This window comes from Hippopotamus amphibius, chromosome 17 (assembly GCF_030028045.1).
Source record: "Hippopotamus amphibius kiboko isolate mHipAmp2 chromosome 17, mHipAmp2.hap2, whole genome shotgun sequence".
Classification (NCBI taxonomy): Eukaryota; Metazoa; Chordata; class Mammalia; order Artiodactyla; family Hippopotamidae; genus Hippopotamus; species Hippopotamus amphibius.
The window spans coordinates 23,220,438-23,247,922 of record NC_080202.1 but is presented as its reverse complement, the minus strand read 5'-3'; the positions used below and the strand labels follow the sequence as shown (position 1 = coordinate 23,247,922).

The window sequence follows — 27,485 nt, the reverse complement described above, 5'->3', positions numbered from 1 at the left end:
AAGTATTTTTAAAAGTTTAAATGTATTTCTAAAATCTAATAGATTCTTGTCATTTTTTTTTTAAAACCTTTAGCCCTGTTGTTTCATTTACGGCGTATTGGAGTAAGAGACTGAGTTTGTGTGAAGGATACAAATTTACACACATTATACAGCAACTTATACCCTAACATCTACAAAATTCACATTTATAATACAAGCAAGTACAAGGCCAGGATAAAACTGTTGAATTCAAAAAAGCCAAACTGTATACTATTTTTATTTTGTCCCCTTAAAAAAAGTTCAACTTCGGCACCAAATTCAAAAAGCCCTCTTAGAAGTTTGGAAAAAAAAACTTCCAGACATATTTCAGCAAACGCAAACAGTTTTTCTGTGCTGGTGAAGTAAAGGATTTCCAATTTTCTTCTGGCCCCTAAGTCTGCGTCGCATGGTAAGTTTAACAGAGTTCTTTCGCTGTGAGGTTGTGGGGAGGCTTGCAGGCTGAGCACCACTACTTCGACTTAAACCATTTCGTCTATGCTTCTTCATAAGAGGGCCAGAGTTGGATTCTTCTAATGTCCTTTTGAAGTTGGTTGGAGGGGTTCTTTCAACTTCTTGAGCTTTCATTTGACCTGGGGTTGACATCTTTGAATTTTTTTGGTCCACAATGGTGTTTGTTGAATTGGTAGGCACAAGGCCAACTGACAGGCTATTATTCAAAGAATCATGTATCCTTAAAGTCAGGGCTTTAGTGCAATTTTCTTCAAGTGGCTCTGGATCTTTTGAGGATATGACTGCAGCCTGGACATTTCCTCGAGCTACCTCAGCCGGGACTTCTAAATAATTCTCTGAGAAGGCATTACTACGAACAAGGGCAGGTATGTGGTCCTTAGAGTTCAGCTTTGGCCATGGGTCCTCCTCCAGTGACTGAAAAACAAAAAGGTAAACCAAGTAAGAAATAATTTATCCTAGAATTCAGCTTAACCATTGGGGAAATTAAAGGGTTTCATTAGAATAAGTGATAAACTTGTTTACTTTGGGGGGTTTACTTCCTACTCTCTATATTTTAATTTCTGAATATTTAGTAATGTGGAAAATGTGAAATGCAACATTAAAGCACCTCTGTCATAATGGGAATTCATATTGTTGCTTTGCTTCCATCTCCCAAACACTAGATGCTGTCCTGTGATTTGAGAAAACAGGACATATGGAAATGTACTGAGTATGGCTGGGGCAACTTTCAAAGATATAAATGAAAATCATATGGAAACTTTCAGGTATTGTTTTTTAAAAGCTTCACAGGAGGTTCAGATATGCACCACCCTTTTAGGTGTAGTGTCCCAGATCTAAATGTATTCAGGATATCCTCCCATCTCCAGACAGATAAGAACATTCTTCCTATCAAATACAAATCTTGCACTATAATAATACTTTAGAAAATCATTGTTATAATACTTTCTCAAGGGCAATTTTTAAGCATAATACTATCTCTTCCCCAAGTGTGTAATATTTCCCTCAATCATTTCCTCTCTCAATCAAATCAAGATTTTTAAAATATTAATATATTCTGAAAAGCCCAAGCAAACCATTTTGTAGAATAGTAAATGAAGACATATTATCTGGTTGCCCTCTGATATAAAATCCCCTAGGAATAAACCCCTTTTAAAAAAGTGCTCTATAAAAAAAGCATATTTATAAAACTAATGTTTCCTTTAATGTTTCTAGAATTAAAAAGAGAAATTGAAGTAATCTAAAAGCGTTTCATTTTAACCATAAACATTAAACATGCTTTACTGGGGAAAAAAAAACCTGACTTTGGGTCCAATGGAGGCTAACGGTGAGAAACGCTAAAGTTCCCAATTTGGTACTGCCCCAAAGAGAATGCTGTCTTTTTTTTTTTTTTAAACTAAGAATATATTCTTTCTTTTTGGGGTCATTGGTTCATTTATTTATTTTACACTACATGGTTTATTGAAAGCCCAATTCTTATCTGTCTTAACACTGACTAGATGTTGGGCAGCAACCTTATTTCAAAATATCAGTGTTGAGAACGGATAACAGGACAGTTTCTGTTCTAAAATATCTACATATGGCTTTCTTTTTTTTCTTTTTTTAAATTTATTTATTATTTTTGGGGGGTACACCAAGCTCAATCATCTGTTTTTATACACATATCCCCGTATTCCCTCCCTCCCTCGACTCCCCCCCCAACCTCCCTCGACTCCCCCCCACCCTCCCGGTCCCAGTCCTCTAAGGCATCTTCCATCCTCGAGTTGAACTCCCTTTGTTATACAACTACTTCCCACTGGCTATCTATTTTACAGTTGGTAGTATATATATGTCTGTGCTACTCTCTCGCTTTGTCTCAGCTTCCCCTTCACCCCCCGCCCCCTACATATGGCTTTCAATAAAATCAACAGCTTGTCTGTGAATTCATCCCCTCTGCATTAGGTTAATGCCATCCCTACTACCCTGATCACAAGCATGTTCGGACTGACCACAGAAAACTCTACCTAGTCATTAAAAACTACTGACTAAAAGTTCATCTTGCTTTAATATAGAAAAAACATTTATAAGACCAGGCAGCAGATAAATTCTGTAGACAGAAGGCTTCCTACTACCAAATAAGCACATCACTAATTTAGGCACAAGGAAAAAGGTACTAATTAAGTTACTTATAGGAATAGAACATATTGCTCTAGTTTATACAACAAGGTTAGACATTAGATGGAATTCCTTTACAAAAGAAAAACAATGGGACGATTTTGGAGTTAACACAATTTACTGTAATTTCTGTTGGGCTGTATCTTTTTAAATTCACAAAATTATTACTCTGACACTACAGGTGTGGATGGCTTTTCTTCCCCCACTTTTTCCTTGAACTTCTCCTTTCCTTCTCTTTTTACTGGCGTTCTGTGGGAATGCACTTCCTCTGTTAGCACAGACAACTGCTTAGACTTCTTAGACTCATCCCAGATTAATTACTATCTGCACTGCTAAGCCTTCTTACATGTTCATAAAACACTTGTGATGTTGAGAGGTTACATCCTAAAAATTCACACTTTAAAAGTTTCACTACTTCAGAGATCAGCTTTCTTGAGAGCTCCATATATTTTACAAACCAATGGTAAACAACTAATTACAGATTGTGCCTAGAACACAACTGAAACTAAGTGTTAATCCTCTGAAAGAACTCTCTTCCTCATTCCTCCTTCCTATAGATCTTGGCTTATTTATAAAACAGCTAAATTTAGCTTTGCCCTAAAGAAAGGAGGGAGAAAGAAATGTGTGCCATAGTAATATATCACTTAAACAGAAGTATTTCTACCATCTGTGTCCCAGAACAAAGATCTGACTACTGACTTAGCTTATGATTCAAACAGAAGTTGACATGTCTACAGATAGATAACAGTCTCAATGTGGGCAACTCTTAAAAACCATTCAAAATCAACCAAAATGTCATTATATTCATCTAGATGTAACTAAATTTAGGATTATTATAACAATGAAATAAATCAGAGATACCTGTGAATAGCCATTGTTAAGATAAACAAAATGAAACAATCTCTTGGGCAGAAATTTCTCTTTATTTACTTGTTAGGCCAGAGCCAACAATACTGATTATTCTGAATGGCTCTAAACATTTTTTTTCACATTTAGATGGGGCCAAATGGTTAACAAATAACCATGCCTACATAGAAGTTAGTGCATACATAAATCTGCTCATCTTTACTTTAGTATAATTATTAGAGCATTTTTCAGAATTTTAAAACATGTTTTAAAAATTATTTCTAGGTGCAATTTATGTACAATTTTACTAATGCCAATCCACAGAGGGCAATAATTTTTTAGATCAATATTAAGAGTATTTATTCCTATCACAATACCTTCTATCCCCTCATCCTTACCTCCACCCTAAGGCCTCCTTCTTTATACTGCCTAAAGCTCAGTTCTTCAAATACAAACACATGAGGAAACAGGTAATGAATACATTCAAATACAGAAACCAGTGAATTCTCAAATGAACATAAGCTCCTTCACAACACTCAAAAGAGAATGAAGAGACTTTAATATAAGCATAAAATATTAACTTGCCAATTTCTAAATGAAGAATCCATGTAAGGAAAAATTAAGTTGCCATATATATATAGTGAAGTGAAAGACAGGAAAGCAGTAATAGTAAACTTCCAAGTACTCTGTACAGGATCACAATACCCAAAATTAAATAAATTCTTTGTACTGTGTAGCTTTGAACATACTCAAAAACTGCCTGAATACACAACATAAAATTCCACTGTGTTTCCCATTTTAAGGGTCATTCTTCTGAAAGCACATTCTCAGAAGGCCTGGTATATCAAAGCAGTTATCAATATTACTAATTATTAATAGGAAAAAATTGGGGTGAAATCAGAAAAAAGGGAAACACAGCAGCATTTAAACTTGCTTATTTCACAGCATATCTTAAATTCATTCAATATTAATATGGATAAGAAATAGGAATGATGTTTCCTATCCATAACAGACAACCAATTCTAAAGTCTGATACCCTAAGGTCCAGTTCAATCTTGATTGTATATGATCTTATTCAAACTGTTTAATATCTCAGTCATATTATCTATAAAATGGAATAACATCTGCACTATTTAGCCTCCAGGGTTATGAGGTTCAAATGAAAGACCGTAAGGAAGTGCATCACAAACTTCTAAATGCTTACAAACGTTCCTAACATTAGAAGGGAATCAATAAGTTCCAAATATTAATATTGTTAATATTCTTCAGGGGCCATATCTAATCACTTTTCTATTAGGTGCTCTACATACAGCTGGCACTCAGTTTAGCAGGTATGTGTAGATGGCTTACTGACAGTAAGTTACATGACAAAGATCTATCACTTTCTTGACTGTAGCTCAAATCCAAAATTCTACTATGTAAAGAATCTGAAAACTGTTTTCAGGTAATACTAACCAGAGAAATTCTATTACAACTTAGATACTAGAGAACTGTATACCTTGACTGGTGGTGTGGGACACGGAGAAGGAGTCATCACGCAGGTTTCTGGACTGTTATAGGAAGGGCTATCAGTCAGGTTCAGATAGAGCTCATCGTCACTGGTGAAATTCCCCTGACTGTCCACTCCTGGAGAGATGCAGATTACGATGGCACTAGTATTATCTGCTCGAAGCATACGCTGCCTCCAACGGCCTAGTGCTCGATTCACAAGCATTTTGGCACAAGATTGTCCATGCTCACCCTGTATTTAAAAGAACAAGAAGGAAGATAACAACCCAGACTTCATTGCCATTACACCGGTATCAAATTAAAAATCACATGTTCAACATGGCCTACATAAATATCTAAAATTTCAAACTTTATCCACAACCCCCATAACTATGTTAAAACAGTATTGCTCTAAATTTAAAAAAATAATAAAACAAGGCCTTATCCTGTGGTTAAATTTCACCTGCATTTTTATCTTTTTGGTAGCAAGAAACTTGGTCTTCACTGTAACCTTACTTAGGAAAAGTTATACAGAAGTTATCTAAATGGGAAGTAAACATCAAATTATTACAGATAAACAATTCACAAATGAAATAATCACACATGGCAAAAAAACTCATTGCAAAGGGCCAATTTCCTCCTAAAATAAGAGTTCTGCAAATCAAAGACAATCCCAACATAAAAACTGTCAAAGTATATGAACAAAATTCAGAGACAAGGAAATATAAATGGTCCTTAAGTACACGTACGTATATATATATACACATACATACATACATACATACATATAAATGGTTAATGTCACTCACGAAGAAAAAGCAATACAATAAGTGGTTATAGTATAGAGATCAAATACATACAAACAGAAAGAGTAAAAAAAAAAAAATTAAATGACCTTGTGTTATATAAATAAATGTGGCCTGGAATAAAACTTACTGCACTGTACATGGATTTAATAACTGCTAAGTTTCAAAGAAAAGAAAAGAAAATGATGTGCTCCAGAAAAGAGCTACATATCTTAAAAAGTATGTCTAGAAATAACTGAATAATGAAAATGAGTGGAAATGTTTGAAAAAGAAATGTACTATAAGTGGGAAAAAATTTTAATGAATGTTACTTTATGTAATATAATAAAATGTATTAATGTCGCAGGGAGCTGTGCTCTGTGATGACCTAGATGGATGGGATGGCGGGGTGGGAGTGAGGTCCAAGAAGGAGGGGATGTATGTATACATGTAGCTGATTCACTTCATTGTGCAGCAGAAACTAACACGACATTGTAAAACAACTATACCCCAATTAAAAAAATATATATGTTAATATACTTTAACTACAAAATATTAATATACTATAATGTATACTATATAATAATATATAATGTACTACAGTATTATAAGCACTTTATTAAAAAATATATAACATATGTCATTTAATTGTCACTATATCCCTTAAGTTTATATATTCAAACTGGATAAAGAACTGGGTTTTTTTCATTCTTTTCTTGGGATGATCTGATCTTGGTCATATGATAGTATTCCAACATATTAATGATGGCAAATTGCAAAAAATTCCCCTCAGCTGCTTTAAAATCTTAATATTAAGCTATCCTTGCATTCCCAAGAAAAGTACCACTTTGTAATGATGTTTTTAAACATTGCTTTTCCCCCCTCTTTCTGATATGAAAAAATATGCACCTCACAATTGATGAAAGGCAGCGTTAATCATAATTCATGAATCTATCACATTCCCCAGTGTACATGTTGCACTACTCTCCAAACACTAGCTCACTGAGAACTCACTGAAGGACTCCTTTACCTTTCAGTTTTTCAGTGTGCCTATTTCCCTGCCAGCAAAGCTCCATAAAAAAGAAATCTGCATAAGCCATTTCTACTATCTTACTTGCATTTTCCCTCAGCTCACTGATTCTGTTGATTTGGCCCTCCTTTAATACTGTGTCCTTTTCTTACACCACACTGTCTCACCAGGTGATGTCATAAATTGTCACAGCTTTACTTAACCCCCATTAATGCTGAAATTACCATTTCCAGGCATTGCCTTTCAGTAACGTCTACTAAAAATATCTATCTAGATGAACCAAAGGCACCTCTTATTCAACATGCCCACATATGAACTAATTATCACTTCCTTCCCCCCAAATAATGTGTTTCTTCTTGATAACAGCTTCTAGCCACCACTAAGAAATTTGGGTGTCATCATATTCTCCCTCCTTAAAACCCAAGTTCTGTCAGTTCTACCACTTATGTATCTCTTTTTCGCTTGTGTGTATATATGGTTTGTTTTTGGTTTTGTTTTTCCATTTCTGCCTTATATCAAGCTTGCAAAAATTTTCATTTGGAACATAACAGCAGCTTCCAAAGAGAAAGCCTAATAGATCCATTAATAAAAATCAAATCAGAGACTTCCCTAGTGGTCTAGTAGTTAAGACTCCATGCTCCCAATGCAGGGGGCCCAGGTTGGATCCCTGGTCAGAGAACTAGATCCTGCATGCCACAACTAAAGATCCCGCATGCCACAACTGAGACCAAAATTAATATTTCTTTAAAATATTAAAATCAAATCAGATACACTGGCAATAAGAATCAACCATGTGAAGAGAGGCAGAGACAGAAGGTCTGTCCATTCATCAAAATTCACCTTCTCTCAGGGATTCTTCACTAATCACTTTCATTCTCTTTCACTGTCAACTTTGCATCAGTTTAATTTTTATTAAGGAGCGAGATGTTCTGCCTACACTTCCTAATAAATAGAATCCTCACATCCATTATCAACTACCCTCTATTCTATATTCCACCCTGCCATGAGTATGCTTTCTAAAATGCGTATCTAAAATGCAGCTTTTCAATACTCTCTACTACCTGACTGTAAAGACCATTCACAACAGACCATTCAAAACCTTTTTGCTGCCTGTCTTCTAATCATATCAAGTTACTCGTGAAATCTGAATGTGTTGTACTTGTCTCTTCTCTTTGACTTTACACATTCTATTCCTTTGCCTGGAAAGCTTCACTATTCTCCCTTCATCTCTTTACCTGGTAAATTCAACTCCACCTTTAAGACCTGCTCAAATACCACTCTTATCCATGAAACTTCCTTATCAATCCTCACAAGTTTCCTATCTTCTCCCTCTCAGTTCTCAACACTTGTTCTAAATATTGTTAGACGAATGCTCATTTTAAATACATACTCATTTCAAAACTCATTCTAAAAACACATAGGTGTTTAAGAATAGGTTCTCCCAACCCAATAGAACTAGCTTTTGGCTTCATCATGCCACTGAAATGTTTCTCTCTCATCATTAAAAAATCCTAAATCCAACAGACATGGGAATTTCCTGGCAGTCCAGTGGTTAGGTCTCCACACTTTCACTGCCGAGGGCCCAGGTTCGATCCCGCTGCTGGGGGAACTAAGATCCCCCAAGCCAGCAAGGCCAAAAAAAAAAAAAAAATCCAATAAACAAAATAGTCTTTATTTTATTTAATCATTCTTTCACATCTGATGTCACTTACTAAATGCATCATGCTAGCCCCAAGTTTGTAAAACTGAATAGATACATGACTCTCACCTTCAAACAACTCACAATGAAATGGCACTGATAGCTATCTATATATATCCCATTTGTAATAATATGGTAAATGCTGAGCAAGAACCATATTCTATTTACCTTTACATCCTTTGTACCTAGTGTCTGACATGTTAGCTGAGGGAACGAATGGAGGCAATTTAATATAAGTTCTTTTACGTTGCTTCCTTATCACCTCAAAATATAGCTTTACCATTCCTCCCAGCTTAGGAAAAGATCATCTTTTCCAAGGAGCCACTGATTACAGTTACATCCATGTGCTCTGGATCCTTCATTTCATCAATATCCTGTATTTCTTTTGTTCTGTCAATCTTTCTCATAAGACTATAAAACTGCTTTCAAGACCCTCCCTATCTTTTCATGCAGACAATGGCACAGTCCCTCTTCCTGAACACTCACTACATCTATTTCTTAGGCTCACAAAGTACTCTTTCATCATCACTCTAATCTGCTAGCTAATGTCCTCATCACTTCAACCGAAACTCTTATTCCTTGAAGGTCACTAATAGTAAAAGATCCCAAATGTAAAACCCAATATCCTGTTTTCATCCATTTGCCTCTACTTCTTTGTAGAATTTGACATTGCTGGCTACTACTCCAAAACACTCGCCTTTCTTGCCTTCAATAAACTGCACTTTCCCAAATCTCCTTCCTTTGTCATTGCTCAGAATGAAGAGAAGATCAATTTTCAAGCAAGCCAGTAAGGAAAGAAAAGTTTTCTCATTGATGGTTGTTTCTAGTTTTGCAATTGACTAAAACAATACAGGTGACATACAGTTACCACACAACCCAGCAATTCCACTTCTGGGTAGGTACCTGAGAAATCTGAAAATACGTCCACACAAAAACTTGCACATGAATGGTAACAGCAGCATCATTCAAAATAGCCAAAAAGTGGAAACAACTCAGGTATCCATCAACTGATGAATGGACGGATAAATAAAATGGAAAATTATTCCGCCATAAATGAATGAACCTGAAAACATTATGCTTAAGTGAAAGAAGTTAGACACAAAAGGCCTCATATTGTATGCTCTCATTTATATGAAATACTCAAAACAGGCAAATACATAGAGACAAAAAAGATGAGTACCTGCCAGGGAACAGGGGTAATGGTGAATGACTGCTAATGGTTATTGGGTTTGGTGGGGGGCAGTGATGAAATGCTCTGGAATTAGTGGTAAGAGTTACATAACTTTGAGACTATCCTAAGAACCACTGAACTGAACACTTTAAAAGGGTAAATTTTAAGGAATGTGAATTATATGTTAATTAAAAAAGAAAAAAGATCTGGGGACTTCCCTGGTGGCCCAGTGGGTAAGACTCTATGCTCCCAATGCAGGGGGCCTGGGTTCAACCCCTGGTCAGGGAACTAGATCCCACATGCATTCTGTAACTAAGAGTTTGCATGCCACAACTAAGAGCCCGCATGCCACAACTAAGAGCCCACATGCCCAACTAACAGCCCACATGTCCCAATGAATACCCAGCACAGCCAAAATACCCAAATTACTCCATAGGCCAGTAAGTCAAGAGCTGTTCACAATGAAGTCAGTGGTTGTGTGCTTTGTTACCTAGTTTCATTCATCTGATTCCTGTCTCGTTCCTCTAATGAGATACAGAAATCTGTATTTTACTTTCTTCTACAGCCAGGGCAAATACAAAAATCTACTCAAGGTGAACATCCTTAGCTCATATTCAAGACTCCTGACAAAAGTAGCAGAACAATGTGTGCATAATACTGACGAACTGAGTTACTTCTCACCATTAAGTACTTTTTCTCCTCTTGATCCTGGCACATTGAGATGGCATCCTGAGGTGGAATCATATTCCAAAGCCCATCACTCCCCAAGATAATATACTTGTGCTTCTGGGGGTCAAGAGTATGGACACTTGTGTCTGGTTCAGGTGACACCACAAACTCACCACTGAAGAAATCATAGCTCCACAAATCACCTGGGGAGCAAGAGGCAGAAAAAGCAAGAAGTATTATTTTCAAGCTAGCAGTATCACATCAACAGATTAAAGAAGAAAACTATTATGTTCATCTTAATAAATGCAGAAAAGCATTTGATAACATTCAAAATCCATTCACAATTAAAAAAAAAAAGCTTATTAGCAAGCTAGAAATTTAAAAAGGTAACTCCCTCATTAACCTGATAAAAGTATGTCTCCTATCACCACTTCTCTTCCAATTCTATACATGGGATTCTTCTCAACACAGTAAGATAATAAAAAATAAATCATACATATGAAGAGAAAATAAAACTATCATTACTTGCAGATAATTTTATTTCTACATGGAAAACCAAAAAGAAATTAGATAAATTATCAGAACAGGAACACTTAGCAAGTTTGTTAAACACAAACCCAATATATAAAAGTCAGCTGTATCCCTATATAATAGCAAGAAATAGAAAATATACAATTTTAAACAATTACAACAGTAAACCAAATGTAAGGTACTGAAAAATTTAATAAAAGGTGCACAAATCTTTTATGGACAAGACTATACAATTAGATTCCACAGACTATCTAAATAAATGGAGAAATAAACTATAATCAAAGACAGGAAGAGTTAGCATTGTGAAGAAGTTAATTCTTTCAAAAATAACCTATAATGTCAATGTAATTCCAACCAAAATCCCAAAAGGACTTTCAAAGAATTTGACAAGCTGATTCTAAAATGCATAGGAAGAAAAATTAAATAAATAAATAAAATGTATAGGAAGGACCTACTGTGTAGCACAGGAACTCTACTCAATACTCTGTAATAACCTATATGAGAAAAGAATCTAAAAAAGAGTGGGTATTTGTATATGTACAATTGATTCACTTTGCTGTACAGCAGAAACTAACACAACATTGTAAATCAACTACACTCCAATGAAAATTTTTAAAAATATATTGAAACATAGAAAAAATAAAACAAAATGTAGGGCTCCCTAGGTGGTGCAGTGGTTAAGAATCCACCTGCCAAGGCAGGGGACATGGGTTCGATCCCTGCTCCAGGAAGATCCCCCATGCTGCAGTGCAACTAAGCCCGTGTGCCACAACTACTGAGCCTGTGTGCTGCAACTACTGAAGCCCACACGCCTAGAGCCCGTGCTCGGCAACAAAAGAAGCCACAGCAATGAGGAGCCCGTGCACCACAATGAAGAGTAGCCCCGGCTCACCGCAACTAGAGAAAGCCCATGAGCAGCAACAAAGACCCAACACAGTGAAATAAATAAATTTATAAAACAAAACAAAACAAAATGTATAGGGAAGAGCGAAGGGCCAAGATTAAGATAACTGTGAAGAAAAGATAAAATGGGGAGACCTTGCTCTACAAATAGGAGTCCTAGTGGCTAACTGAAAACCTCCTGTTAACTCCCTAACCTACATCAAAATTGAAAGGATGGGTGCCAGTTACTTGGAAAAAAATTAGAGAGATAAAAATAAGCATATTTATGCTTTTAACCAACCTCATGACTAGTCCTTTGGAGATCAATAGTTCACCCTTTCAGTGAGCCAGTAAAAGAAGATTCTTTCATAGTTATCCTCCTTGATTAGCTCCACATAAAACAATGCCTAACATTTTTTGCTTTTTAGGCCCATTAGATGTAAACTTCAAAATATTCAACATAAAAGAACTTTTAGTTAACTCAGGTCACCAAAAAGATCAATAACTGAAATAGAAAAAAAATTTATAGAAACCATCTACTCTTTTGTGGTACATAAGATAAATAAGTAGGACAATATAAACTGTTTTGCTCCCAAAAATGGGAAGGAGGAGACAGAATGGAGAAAACATTAATTTCTGCCTCTTTTGCTTGTTGTGAAATACTCTGGGGAAAGACCTAAACTAAGAGCAAAAGGTTTTCAGACAAGAGGATAAATTGTTTTCACCACTGTTAAGCAGGTCTGACTTTCGTTAAACAAGAGGAAGCTCTCTGTCCTCTCCTTTCCTTATTTAAATGTCACCATACCTCCTATCAGAAATACTGCCCAATTCAGATATGCTCAGAGTCCAAGAAAAGAATAATTCAAATCAATTACTCCACTCTAAAATAGCAAAATTCACTACTAAACCAGACTGTTGAAAGGGGTGATTCATCCTTCAGAGTAACAAAAGAACACATATGACCACTAAAAGCTAATTATAATCCAGGTCAGCTCACGAAGACACATTTATTTCTTCATACCAGTAAAACAAAACTCCCTGGTTGATGAAACTATAAAACTGAACATGGATGGAAACAGATAAATATTAAGGTAGCAATAACAGGGTTCATACATGATACTAAAAGCTTCCAAAAGCAGTCTTCCCCTAATATTTGGAATTAATATTGCCACTCCAAGTAAGAACATAAATTTATACAAAGGAGAATCCCTAATATGTCTAAACTTAAAATCTAGGTAAAAAAAGAAATTCCAATTTTCAGTCTAATGCAAACTATATGACCTTGAAGATGGGTCACAATTTCTCATATATAAACTAACATTAATATCTTTGTAAATTTGAAAATATTTTCAAATAAGTTATTTGTTTATTTCACATGGCACCAAAACCAAGAGATACAAAAATCTCCCTTCCCTTTCATGTCCTCCACTTAGGGAACAACTATTGTCCTTACATATCCTTCTAGAGATGTCTATGGATATATATACAAGTATACACGTACACTCCTTCCACAAAATCATCCTCTCAAGCTTGCAACTCCCAAATCACTAGTCTCCAATATGCTGCCAATCTCTTTTCTTTCTCACTAAACCTCAATACATTTCCAGAAGAAAGGTGCATTTCTTCTAACTTAAATTCCTAAAACTCTGGATTTTGTTGTTTGTTTATTTTAAATTAATTAATTTTTAGTTTTTGGCCATGCCATTTGGCATGTGGGATCTTAGTTCCCCAACCAGGGATGGAACCTGTGCCCCCTGCAGTGGAAGTGCAGAGTCCTAACCCACTGGACTGCCAGAGGAGTCCCAAACTCTGGGTTTTGAATGGCATTGCACTGAACGTATAGATCAGTTCAGAGAGAAATGCCATCTTAGCAGTATTATATTTCCCAACCCAACAACATGGTGTATCTTTTATTGAATCTCCTGAGCATAAGGATGTTCTCCTATATAATCACAGTCAAAAAATTTCATGTTGATCCAGTATTGTGCAATATAAAATCCATCTTCAAATCTCCCCAGCTATCCCAATAATCACTCCCCCCGCCGACTTTTGTCATGCTGTACAGCTTGCAAGATCTTAGTTCTCTGACCAGAGATCGGACCTGGGCCTCCACAGTGAAAGTGCCGAGTTCTAACCACTGGGTTGTCAGGGAATTCCCACAAGAATGCTTTTTTAATATCCGGGATCCACTCAAGGATCATTTACTGCATTTAGCTGTCATATTTTTTAGGTTGTTTGTGTTTTTGTTTTTTATTGGCTATGTTGGGTCTCACTGCACACGGGAGAGCACGGGCTCCTCATTTTGGTGGCTTCTCTTGCTGTGGAGCACCGGCTCTAGGTGCACAGGCTTCAGTAGTTGCCAGGTTTCAGTAGCTGCGGCACACAGGGCCTAGCTGCTCCGGGGCATGTGGGATCCTCCTGAAGCAGAATTTGAACCCGTGTCCCCTGCATTGGCAGGCAGACTCCTAACCACTACACCACCTAGGAAGTCCCTTTTTAGTTGTTTTTAACCCAGAACAATTCTCTAGGTTTTGTGATTTGTTTTTATCATTCTGACAGCTGTCAGAAGAGTCCAGGCTAGTTGTTTTGCAGAGTGACCCTTAATTTGGATTTGTCTGACTGCTTCCTCGTATTTTCTTTTAGATATAAGGGTTTGTGTTCAGGTTGAACTTTTTTTTGGCCAGAACACTACATCACTGAAGTCATATCCTTCCTCAGTTTGTCACATTAGGGGGCATAAAGTGTCAGTCTGTCCCATTAATGGCAATGCTAGGCTTGATCCTTCAGTTAAAGTGCTGTCTACCAGCACTGTAAAGGTGCCCTAAGTAATCTGTAGGGTGATAGTTTGAGACTGTGTGAAATATTCTGTTCCTCACCAAAATATGTCACGTTTTAGCATCCATTAAGGATTTCTGCGCAATCAAGTGTTTATGTGATGGTTGTAAAGCAATGATAGAATTAGAATACTAACTACATTTATTAGCTGTCTTTTCTAAAGAAGCGCTTTCCAGGGACTTCCCTGGGTGGTCCAATGGTGAAGTATCTGTCCTGCAATGCAGAGGATGCAGGTTCCATCCCTGGTCAGGGAAGTAAGATCCCGCATGCCGTCGGGCAACTAAGCCCGCAAGCCACAGCTACTGAGCCCTCACACCTCAACTAGAGAGACCGCATGCCGCAAACTACAAAGCAGACACGCTCTGGAGCCCTCAAGCCACAACTAGAGAGAGAAAACCCACATGCCACAACTAGAGAGAAGCCCATGCACCACAACGAAAGATCCCACATGCTGCAACTAATACCTGACGGAGCCAAAATTTAAAAACTAAAAAAAAGAACTTTCCATTCTTCTCTCTACCTCTCTATAATCTTTTTGTATCAGTATGGACTTAGGGATTCTTTTTTTCCTTAATATGTTATAACTTATTCCTGTTATTGTTTTGATGCTCAAGTTGCTTTAAATTTGCCAGTAAAAATCCCTAGAATTTGAATTTTTAACAAACTTGCCATATGATGTGTATTCATAGCCAGATTTAGGAACATAGGATAGAGCCAGTTGCCTTCTTTTGCCAGTTCAGGGAATCCACGTGGCTTTACCTGAGATCAAATGAGTAAGACTCAGAACTGAACTAGATGTTTTTATTACTGGCCTAGTGTTTGTACACCATTTTAGGATCACAGAATGTACTCTACATATTGAAGGGAGGGGCCCTGGACACTGTGGCTGATATTGTTGGTTGCCTGTTTAATAGCCATTTTCCTTTTGTTCTCAGTAGGGGCACTGGAGTGATACCAGATGAGAAAGAGACCTTTCTTCTGGCTTCAGTATGTTCTCTGCTTGCTCCCGGGGCACACTGCAGCCAGCAGTGTGCAAGACACCTAGTGGTCCTTATCCCTAGGGAATTTTAGCATCTCGTCCCCCTCACCCCCCAACTCTGTGAGTGGCTTCCCATGGAGAGCTTCCTAGCAACTTTTGTCTCACCTAATCCATCCTCAAAACCACAACCAAAATCATCTCTTTAAAACACAAATTTAAGATGGATGGTGGTAATGGTTGTACAACAATGTAAATGTACTGAACACCACTGGACTGTATACTTAAAATGGTTAAGATGGTAAATTTTGTTATATGTATTTTGCCATAATGAAAACACACACACACACACCCCCACACACACCCACCCACCCACCTAGTTATATGTTTCCTACCCCAACTCTGCAATAGTTTACTCTTGCATAACTCTTAACCGCAGCCTATAAAAATGCAGTATTTTTTTCACTTTATCTATGCCTCTTATTGCCGCACCTCTGTTCTACCTACCCTTCATTAGAGTTCCTTATATACACCATGCCTTCTCCTATCACAGAGCTGTTCACAAATGCAGTTCCTATGCCTAGAACACATTTTCTTCCTCTATTAACTTTCAGTAATTCTTCAGACCTCAGCTCAAACATCACTTCTCTGGCCTCTCCAGTTAGGTAAAATACTCCTATTGTAAGTTCTCATTAACAGATATATAAATACTTAAGAGTTATAATTTTTCAGCTCTTTTTGTGATCATTTGATGAATGTCCCTCCCCTTCTCTAAACTCTGTAAGGTTCCCTGTGGAAGCTTGGTACATACTGCATACTGCACTCAAATATCTGTTCAATGAATAAATGATTTGCAAGACTCATGCAATTCCAGCAGACAGCCACTGAGAGGTGCCTGTGCTACATTCGCACTAAAGTAACCTTGATCATCATTAGTACAAATTTTGATAAGCAAACCTCTCTCCCAAAAAACTAGAAGAAAATTGACTATAAACCATAAGAATGGTGCCAAATACCATAATTTACTACAGGCCAATAAGAACTACCATGCAACAAGTGAAACTTAAAAAAGAAAGCTAGAACTTAAACAGTTTTTACATTCTTCCCCCCAGAATAAGTGCCAGAATAAAGATAGGAAAAGTAATATGAAAAAGCATTTCTTCCAGCTTAGATGTTCAAATATAAAGGATGTTATCTTTTTTAATGCTGTATGCCTTAAACTTATATACAGTGCTATGTGTCAGTTATACCTCAATAAATTAAAAATAAAAAGATATTTGAGAAAATATGTGATAGAAATGTATAATCAAGAGAAAAAGCAGAAGCGATTTTTCATTACTGAAACATCATCTCTCCCATATGTCTTTTTATATGAAAAGATTCATTTATTTCCATATATTTATTTACAAAATTATGTTAAAATAATGTAATTGTCATAGGACATTACTATAGCAACTGTATTTTATCTCCTACATGGAGTTTTCCCTGTTCTAGGGGATCTTTCCAATCAACTGCTATTATTTCTTCCCTTTTTTTTTAAATTTCTTCCCTTTTTAAAATAACAGTAGCAAACCCTCTCTTGACCCTATTCTTTCTACTCTAGCTAAAGCCCCATCTCGCTTTCCCAAACTCCTAGGAAGAGTGCCTGAAACTTGTTATATCAAAATTTCCTCCTTTCACTCTTTCTTGAACCAACTCCAATCATAACTGCGGTCTTACTATCCCACCAAATGCTACTTTGTCAAGGTCACCAATGACTTTCACATCGTTTAACTCAAAGGTCACTTCTCAGTTTTTCCTTTACCTGAACTATCAACAGTATTTGAAATACTTTTTTTTTTAAGTTGAGGTATAATTGACATATAACAAAATACTTACCTTCTTGAAATACTTTCTTCTCTTAGCTTTCAGGACACTTTCCTGAACTGCCTTGTATTTTCCTTGTGGCTTTCTCAGTCTTGTTTTACCTTATTCCTCCATTCATGCCCCCACCTTTTAACAGTGAGAATATCTCAGGGCTCAGGCACTGGACCTTTCCCCATTTCTTTTTTTTCTCCCCTTTTTTCTACCTACACTCAATCCCTTGATTCAGCCACAAACTGATATCTCTAGCCTAGCCCTCACCTAGTCAATTCTCATAACCAAAAGCCAAATGGCTATCACCACTTTAATGTCTGAAAAGCACCTTGAAGGTAACTTGTCCAAAACTGAACTCCTGACCTCCTCCTACTACATATACTCAGGTCTCTGACACATCAGTTAATGGCAACTCCACTTTTCAAGCTGCTTAGTTTAAAAAAAAAAATCATTAAAAGGACACTTTGTATTTGCTGTTCCTTATGCCTAAATTCTCTTGCCTCAGACACCCACAGGCCTCAATGCCTCATCTCTTCACTCAAATGTCATCTTTTCAGACGTCCTCTGACCATCCCATTTAAAACCATACTCCCACCCCCACAACGTTTCCTGCTTTATTTTTCACATTAACACTTTTCACTATATACCACAATATATACGCTACTTATTTATTTTAGTTTATCATCTGTTTCCCCTACAAGAGAAATTAAGTTCCATGAGTCCAGGTATTTTCACCTGCTTTGTTCAGAATCCTCAGAATCCAGAGCAGTACCTGGCACATAGCAGGCACTTAATAAATATTTGGTGAATGCCTAAACACTCATGAAGAAACAGGGACTCTGTGTGTGGCTTTAGAATATGTGCACATATTCTTTGATACTTTTTTTAAGAGGTAGAGCTTAATTCCCCTCCACTTAAGGGTGGGTGAGACTTACTGACTCAGCACTAACAACAAAAAAAGGAGGAAGTGATAAAGTATCACTTATCTATGACACTAGATCATAAAAACACACTGTGGCTACTACCTTGTTCTCCACAGATCACTCCCTCTTCAGAAGCCAGTGGCCATGCCATGAAGACATATCAAGGGGCCCTATGGAGAGGCCCCTAGGGCAAGGAACTGAGGCCTCCTGCCAACAGCCATGTGAGTAAGCTGTCCTAGAAGTGAATGCCCCAACCCCATTCAACCTTTCAGATGAACAAAGTCACAGTTGACAACTTGACTACAACCACCTGAGAGACCCTGAGCCGGAATCACCTAGTTAAGCCACTCCCAGGTTCCTAGCCATAGAAACCATGTGAGATGATAAATGTTCTGAATCGTTAGGTTTGGGAGTATTCTGTTAGGTAGCAATAGACACCTAATAACAGTGGGATTTTAATAACTTGGCATAATCACTCTGGGGAGAAATTCAGCATTACCTAATAACACTAAAGATGTATGTATCTATGAACTGAGTTTTCCAAGTGGCATGCCTTGGATGGTTTGAGTGTGACCTTGGGTCAGCAGGGTAGGTCCTGGGTGGCTAGAATCTTTAGGTTAGTTAGTTCCAGCCTCAAGTAGCCGTCTCTGCTTATTGTAAAATATTATCATATTGTATGTGTGTCATGGTATTTTAAAAGATGGTAAGTAATGTAATGTAGTGATACTATGACCCAGCAATTCCACTTCTACTTATGTGCCTTGAAATCTCATACCTGTATACAAGAAGATATTTATTGCAGCATTTTTTATAGTAGCAAATGTGTGCATATAACCTAAACGTCCACCAATCAGGGCACAGAAGAAAAAAATATAGTTTTGTATTGGAACTGAAACATACAGTAGCTGATGCATGAACTAGAACCATATAAACATGGGTAAATCTAAAAACAATGCACAGTGAAAAATAGCTAGTTGAAAAAGCTGTTTTGAATATGATGGAAAGCTAACCCAAGGATCAACAATTGGAACATTACCACGGAGTCTCAGAACCGTAAGCAACCCACAGAGTCTTATATTCTCTACCTTCCTAGCCAATGTAGAAACCCATGTTAACCACCCAAGCACTTCTAGTGAAGGAAGGGATCACTACAGTTCACAAAGTGATGTTTAGGTTTTTTTTTATTAGCTGCAACAATTTTTGCTTTACTGAGCTAAAATCTGGTTCTCTTTTTAATAGTTCTTCACACCTTTTTTTTTTTTTTTTTTTTGAGAATTTTCCCCTGTTGCTCTCATTCTTGCATGCTCAGTTTTTGGGTTTTTTTTTTTTTTTGAAACATTAAGTGCTTGGAAGCTTCCCCGCTCCCTCTCCAGCCGTGCCACGCAGCTTAAGGGATTTCAGTTCCCCAACCAGGGACTGAACCTGGGCCATGGCAGTGAAAGCCCAGAATCCTAACCACTAGACCACCAGGGAACTCCCCACACCTATTTTTTTCTTTTAAATTAGGTTAATTTCTCTTCTAGATGACAAAACTTCACAAATATTAAGCTAGCTATATAAGTGTCCTCAGTGTTTCTATTCCAGGCTACACTCTGCCAAATTAGCCTATTTAAGTTTAGGAGAGTGGCAGCATCATCTAGTGGAAAGAGCTTATACTCTTTAAGTTGAACAAAGCTGTACTCAAAATGCCAACTATGTGGACTTGATCCACTGACTAGATCTGGTAAGGCAGTTTCTCAACTGATGAAATGGACAGTCTACTGTACTACTGCATTCTAAAGCTACATTTTTTTTATGGCTAAATTATACTTAACACTGTAGGATTATACTATGCTCATAAGCAATCAACTAAAAAGTAGGCAAAAAAAAAAAAAAAGGAACAAAAAACCAAACAAACCAAACAAAAAAATCTCTAGTTCTCTTTCAAATGAAATGCTGCTATGAAAGCAGTCTCCCAAAGAATATTATGAACTTAAGCCTACCACTTTTTATTTACTTTTATTAAATTTCACATTATTACTGCCTGCCTATTTTTAAAAACATTTCATCTGGAGATCATTTCAAAAATAAAAATGACAAAGAACACCCATCTTTACTCAGATTCATCTATTGCTGACATTTTGCTCCATTTGCTTGTTTTCAATCTACATATATATAAAGATTCTCTGTGTGTATATATTTAAAAACATTTTAAATAATGGCCCTTTATCCCTAAATACTTCAAAGTGTATTTTCTAAGAATAAGGACAATGCAGTTATCAGTTTCATAAATTTATATTAATATAATATTTACCTAATATACCATCTACCATCCATATTCTGAATTATCAAATGGCCTGATGAAATCCTTTATAGGATCCAGCCTAGGATCAGGAATAGCATGTACTTGTAACACTTCTTTAGTCTCCTTTATCTAGATTGAGGCTACACATTCTTGACCAGAGTACTACATAGGGGATATGTGTATCACACATCTGGAGGCATACGATGTCCAATTATTCCTCATTAGTGATGGTAATTTTCATCATCCAGTCAAAGTATTGCCTGATTTCTCTACTCTCTAATTACTGTTTTCTCTCTCTGGCAACTACGAGTAGTTAAACAATGCTAATACCCTGCTGCCTAAGTACTTTTGAATATCTGTATAATATACAAAATTGAGGACTATGTACATTATTTCTTTCTCTAGGTAGGTAACAAATGTTGAAACTAAGCTAAGGAAAAAAAAAACCAGCATCACATCAGATCTCTCTCTCCAAACACACTCCAAGCTGCAAAAAACTCATCTAATGCTATTACTCAGTCTGCATCTCCCCACCCTTACACCATCCCAATAAAAACCAACAGAGTATGTAATAGAGAAACTTGACCTGGTAGCAGTTCATAAGAGAAACAACTAGAGATCTGAGCTTAATAAGCCAACTAATGTGATAAGGTTACTAAAAACTAATGACAGTCAGGATTCTAGGACTCCATTATTAGAAGTACAATGCCCAGGTAGCAGGAACTAAATATTTCCATTGTACTTCAAACTGGTCAGACCACATCTTAAAGTGTCCTCGATTCTGGAATCACATTTTTTGAAGGAAACATCTAGAGGAATATGACAAGAATAATGAAGGGTCTGAAATTAGCCCAGAGAAACACGCAAGCCAATTCTGAATAGGTAAATAACTGTCATTATGCAAAAAGAAAAGTAAGTACACTGCCCTGTCTGAAAGCTTCATGGAGGCAGATTTTAATTCATAGAATTGTCTAACAGTGCACGAGTTTGTATTTTGAAACATTAAGTAAAGATCGCTTAAGATATTCAGTTCAAGCGGGTTGAATTACTTCTCGTCTGAATTACTCCAGCGCTATATACCTGAACTAAGTAGGAATGTCTGAAACAGGAAAAGCAGTTGGTTTTTCAGCTCTTTTTGCCACTCCTTCACCTGCTCCTCTTTTTCCTCTCCACAATCACTTAAGGGTGTCAAGGCTTACTTGAAATGCTTGGTGCACACACACTTCATATGCATAAAATAAACTGGCATCTACTTTTCTAAACTGAAGGTTCACCTTACTTTTGAATCTGGAGTTAAGTCCTTGCCCTCAGTCCATGTTGAGTCCCCCCTACCACACACAAAAAAACCCCTCTGTTCTTTAGTAATATTAATTCCTTGCCTTCCATGCCCTCCTTCTAAGCTCACTAATGTTACAAATGGCAATAGTTAACTTGAAATTGACCATCTACCTGAAATGTAAATAGCAGCTATCACCTTCCCCCTTTACTTCCTTGCTAACAATTGGAAGATCAATTATATCACATGTATACCATGAGTGAATGGCCTGGGTAACTCAGACAAAGATCTGTATAACATGCAAAGTGTTTAGAATACTGCTACAGGCCACTAAATGGTACCCTGGCCTCCAATGTCATTATGCTATAATTTTAGCCATTATGATCTTAAAACAAAACAAAACAAAACAAAACAGGATCAACTAAAATAATCCTTTAAAAACAAACTGAATCATGTCACTGCCCTACTTCAGTAAACAACAATAACAACAACTAACATTTATAGAGCACTTACTATGTGCCAGGAACTATTTTAAGCACTTTACACGTGTTAAGTTACCCAATACTCACAACAGTAATGAAGCAGGCCCCACTTTATAGCTGGAAAAAACTGTGTCACAATAGATTAAGTAATTTGCCCAAGTTTGTACAGTAAATAACAGCACTGGGATTGGAACCTAGGAATTTTGGCTTCAAAGTCTACCTCTTAATCACTATGGTTTATTTCCTCTCCTACTCTTCAATCCCTTCCCAAAAGCATTTTTTTTTTTTTTACTTTATTTTATTTTAGCTGCGTTGGGTCTTCATTGCTGTGCACAGGCTCTCCCGAAGTGTTGTGGTGCGTGGGTTTCTCATTGCAGTGGCTTCTCTCGTTGCAGAGCATGGGCTCTAGGCTCTCGGACTTCAGTAGCTGCAGCACGAGGGCTCAGTAGTTGTGACACACAGGTCCCAGAACACTTCAGTAGTTGTGGCTCATGGGCTCTAGAGCGCAGGCTCAGTAGTTGCAGTACATAGGCTTAGCTGCTCCTTGGCCCATGGGATCTTCCCAGCCCAGGGATCGAACCCGTGTACCCTGCATTGGCAGGCAGGTTCTTTTTTTTTTTTTAATTAATTAAGTAATTTATTTATTTATTGGCTGCGCTGGGTCTTCATTGCTGTGCTCAGGCTTTCTCTATTTGCAGCAAGCGGGGGCTACTCTTCATTGTGGTGTGCAGGCTTCTCATTGCGGTGGCACCTCTTGTGGTGGAGCACAGGCTTCTAGGCGCAAAGGCTTCAGGAATTGTGGCACACGTGCTCCAGAGTGCAGGCTTAGTAGTTGTGGCATGTGGGATCCTCTTGGACCAGGGCTGGAACCCGTGTCCCCTACACTGGCAGGCAAATTCTTAACCACTGCACCACCAGGGAAGTCCCTTCCTTCCCAAAAGCATTTAAAATAAAATTCCTTATCAGGGTCTAGAAAGCCTTGCAGCATTTAGTTCTTGCCTACCACTCATAATGTCTTCACCAAATTCCTTACCACCCTTCTTAATTAGGCAAGGGTCCTCATCTCCACCTTTATCTTATATCCCTATCTCCTCTCTCTCACACTGGCTTCATTCTTGGTCCTTTAAAGACAGCAAGTCCTTTCCTTCCTGCATTAGGATTCTTTGCGTATAAACGACAATTTCCAACTCAGGTTAACTTGGGTCAAAAAGGCAACTCAGAAGAAAATCAAGTAGCTCACACAACAGACAAGAAGCTAGAGAACCAGGCATGGAGACAGGGCAATTCCAAACAATTAGGCAAGAAAACCCAACTACATCAATGAGCACTGTGAAAGACGGTCAATTATCGCTAGGATGGATTCATTTCAACCGGTTTTTTGATTTTTAATTTTTATCCTTACTATATTCACAACTCACAATCATGGAATAGGGAATCTAACTGATCTCGCTGGGCTCATATGCCTGACCTTTTATGTTTTACAAAAGGACCCTGAACAGGATTGTCTAAATTAAGACTGCACATAGTAGGGGACATACAGTTTCCCAAAAGGAAGTAAGGACACTATTTAGTAGGAAAAAAGAATATAAGCTAGACAACTTCCACCACCATCCCTCCCAAATCAAATCTCCACTAACTGCCTAATTGCCTTTGCAACTGCTATGGCTTTTCTTTGACGTGGCCCCTCCTCTTCCATCAGGTCTCACTCAAATATCACTTTTAAAAAATAAATAAAAAATTTATTTTTTAAAAAATAAATAAAAATAAAAGAATATTCCTTGGGACTTCCCTGGTGGTCCAGTGACTAAGACTCCACACTCCCAACGCAAGGGGGCCCAGGTTCGATCCCTGGTCAGGAAACTAGATCCCACGTGCTGCAACTAAGAGTTCACATGCAGCAACTAAGAGTCTGCGTGCTGCATCTAAGACCTGGTGCAGCCAAATAAATAAATTTTAAAAAATAAAATAAAAGAACGTTCCTTATTCATCCTCTCCAAAGTAGCCCTCCTCTGCCACCCATTATCCCTCCCACCAATTACCTGCATATTATATTGTTTAATTCCTTTATGATGCTTTTCAAATTGATTTTCTCATTTGTTTGCTTATTATCTGCTCTCCCCATTAGATTACAGGCTCTGTGAGTGCATGTATTTGATCACCAAAGATGAACAAGAGATAGTAACATGACAGGTAGCAGGATCTTTTAAAAAAGCAAATCAGGTAGTGTCACTCCTTAGCTTAATATCCTTCAGTGTTTCCCAGCACCCGTAGACTAGAATGAAAATATCTGTGGTTCATGTTCGCCTATTAACTCCTGCCTTTTGATAATTCCTAGAACATGCCAAACTCCTTCCCAATTCAGGATCCATGCCTAGAATATTCTTCAACAGGCTCTTCACAAGAATAGCTCCTTCTCAGCCATCAGATCTCAGCTAAAATAACACTTGCTACAGGGAGCATTTCTGCCACGCCATCTAAAATAGTTCCCCTCCTCAATTCTTCTATCACAGGACCTATGTCATTCTTTCAGATTTCCTAATCTGTAATTATTTCATTCACAAGCTTACTTTCTAAAAAGTTGAAGTATCATTGACCTGCAATATTATATTAGTTTCAGGACAAGTTTACTTCTTTACTGCCTATCTCCTCAACTACTGTCTTGCTCCCTAAGGGCAGAGTATATATGTATTACCTCTCCAAAGCCTAATGCAGGGCCTGGCAGTACTCAAGTCTCTGTTAGAGGAAGAAGGAGAGAAGGAAAAAAGTGATATTTTCTTTTCTTTTTCTTTTTTTTTTTTTGACGTTTTCTAAGAGAAATTTTCTTTAGAAGAAAATTTAACTAGTACCTCCAAGATAAGATATGTCTATAGCTATAATCCTCTAGCCTTCCTTCCAAAACCAGGTAGAACAGAAAATAAGTATGCTTATACTGTCATGGACAATTTACTTTGCTAGCTCATGGGGGGGAAAAAAGAGCTTTGAAGGCTTTTAAAAGAAATATGAAGGGCTAAAGTAGGGAAGGATATTTAGAAATAGTTTTAAGGTTAACAAAAGCCTAGGCACACATTTACTTCCCTAGGAATAAATGGTAATTAGCAAAACATTGAACATGACTCATGATCAAAGAGCAACTGGCACTGAAATCCATACTTTAACCTTCCCCTCAATTAGGTCTTCAATCATTTACTATAATATCATGCTTATACCCTCATTACGTGCCAAATAAAGGCTTACTTCTCAGTCTTCTATTTACCACCATATACTGTAGAAAATCCAAGATGATTTCATCAAATGTAAGTCCTACTTACCGAGTGCTCTCGCTACTGCCAGAAAAGGAATCTGGTCAATGACCGTGCTCCTTCTCACAGGTCCACTGTGAGTGAGCCGAGGTCGTTTCCAAACGACACGATTCACCCCAGACTTGTTCATCACGCTAAAAAACAGAGTTCACATAAATACTCTAAATTATTAAAATATAACAACTAAAGTAGTTCAGTGTTAAATAACTTATAAAGTCAGGTTATATTATTGCAAAATAATGCCTTATCTGCTTCAGACACAAAGATGTATAAACCAAATTTCCTGTGCAGAAGACAAAGACAAAATAGGGTAGATTAAGATGAGAATCTGGACATTATTAAGGGAAGCTAGACAGAATGGAGGCAATGGGAATAGAAATGAGTAAATATCATGTAAATAAGAAAGCAATATAATCTGATAACTAAAAAAATTGAGGGAAGGAAGAACTGGTTATAAATGAAGAGGGATTACATACTGATAAAAGAAATTGAAAAGGTTGTATAGTTTTTGAGGGATTTAAGAGTACTGAAAATAGAACTTCAGTTTTAATATTTTTGATCTGAAGCATTAATAAGAAATGCCTGAAGACAAATACCTATGTATTTAGATATTTCAGTGTTTAGAAGTGTGAAACTAGACTCTGGAAACAGATGAGCTGTAGAGATATAGATCTGGGAGTTACAGAATAAGAAAACCCTCCTAGAAATTTGGTGTAGGAGCAATAGAAATCTGTAATGAATTCACAGAGAAGTCAGTACACTCCACGGTGCCTAAGACACTGAAGTATGGTCAAGTATTTGAGCAAAAAAGTAATAATCAAAACACAATAGAGATGGTCTCTCAACCTGTGTCTGAATGACTGAAATGGGAAACTGGCCCTTATATCAATTTAATCATAATCTGCCTTGAATTTAAAAAAATAAATAAATAGAAGAAAAATGTTCCCCTGGAAGGCTTAAAAAAGTTGAGAAGAGTGGCAAAGAGCATTTCCAAGAAACAATATTAGCCTGCCTGATACTAGGTGCACCTGATATCGATACACACACGAGATACAAGTTGATTCCTGACTCTCAAAGATAAGTGACAGTAAAAAAAAAAAAAAAAAAAGATAAGTGACAGTAAGATAAGCAAATTAAGTGTTCACACTCAGGTCCCATGTGCACAGTGAAACCCTCTGAAATTTCATTTCACCTGCGGCAGGCCAGCTGACAATAACATGTGGTCTTCTTGTCAGTTACTGTTCTCGTTATTAATGAGTACTATGACATCCTGATGCATACATGAGTCTCTTAATAGTTTACTGTGTTGTCTATGAGTAGCATGACTGTGTCTGCCTAAACTTGATGAGCACTGAAACTAAACTGGCTTCAAGAGATGAAAAGACAGGACAGATAATGGTGACCACCTTGACAGGAATGTCACTATGAAATACTGTAGACCTCAGCAGCAGCCAGCCAGTTAACCTCCATCTATGGCTTTTCTATTTCTGCTCTGACGTCAAAAGAATGAAGATATTAGAGAGAAGAGAGAACAAATGGAATAAAAGTTCTAAGAGAAGCAAAATAAAGGCACAAATCTTTATAAGTGAGGGGGAAAAAAAAGTTCCTCTGAGCCCAGAAAAACATGAACATGGCAGGAGGAGAACGGCCTCAATCACCTTTCTAAAGCAGAAAAGAAGCACATGAGACAAGGGCAGGCCAGGAGACTTGAGCAGCTCGTCTCATGAAACTTCCTGCAATGATGGAAATGTTCACTCAGCATAGTCTAATATAGCAGCCACTAGCCATGTCTGGCTACTGAGCACTGTCAAT

At 37.3% G+C, this 27,485-nt stretch overlaps 1 protein-coding gene across 2 annotated transcripts in view; it reads right to left on the bottom strand.

The window, feature by feature from the left end:
- Positions 1–240: 240 nt before the first annotated feature.
- The window catches only part of PPM1D (protein phosphatase, Mg2+/Mn2+ dependent 1D), a 48,250-nt gene continuing 21,005 nt past the window's right edge, over positions 241–27,485 (bottom strand). For both annotated transcript variants that reach the window (XM_057716424.1, XM_057716425.1), the window contains exons 3-6: positions 25,683–25,807; positions 10,341–10,531; positions 4,985–5,227; positions 241–903 (exon numbers count right to left, since the gene is read on the bottom strand). In XM_057716424.1, the coding sequence (XP_057572407.1) occupies positions 346–903; positions 4,985–5,227; positions 10,341–10,531; positions 25,683–25,807 (1,117 nt within the window). In that variant the 3' untranslated portion in view covers positions 241–345. The remainder of the gene's footprint in view (positions 904–4,984; positions 5,228–10,340; positions 10,532–25,682; positions 25,808–27,485) is intronic.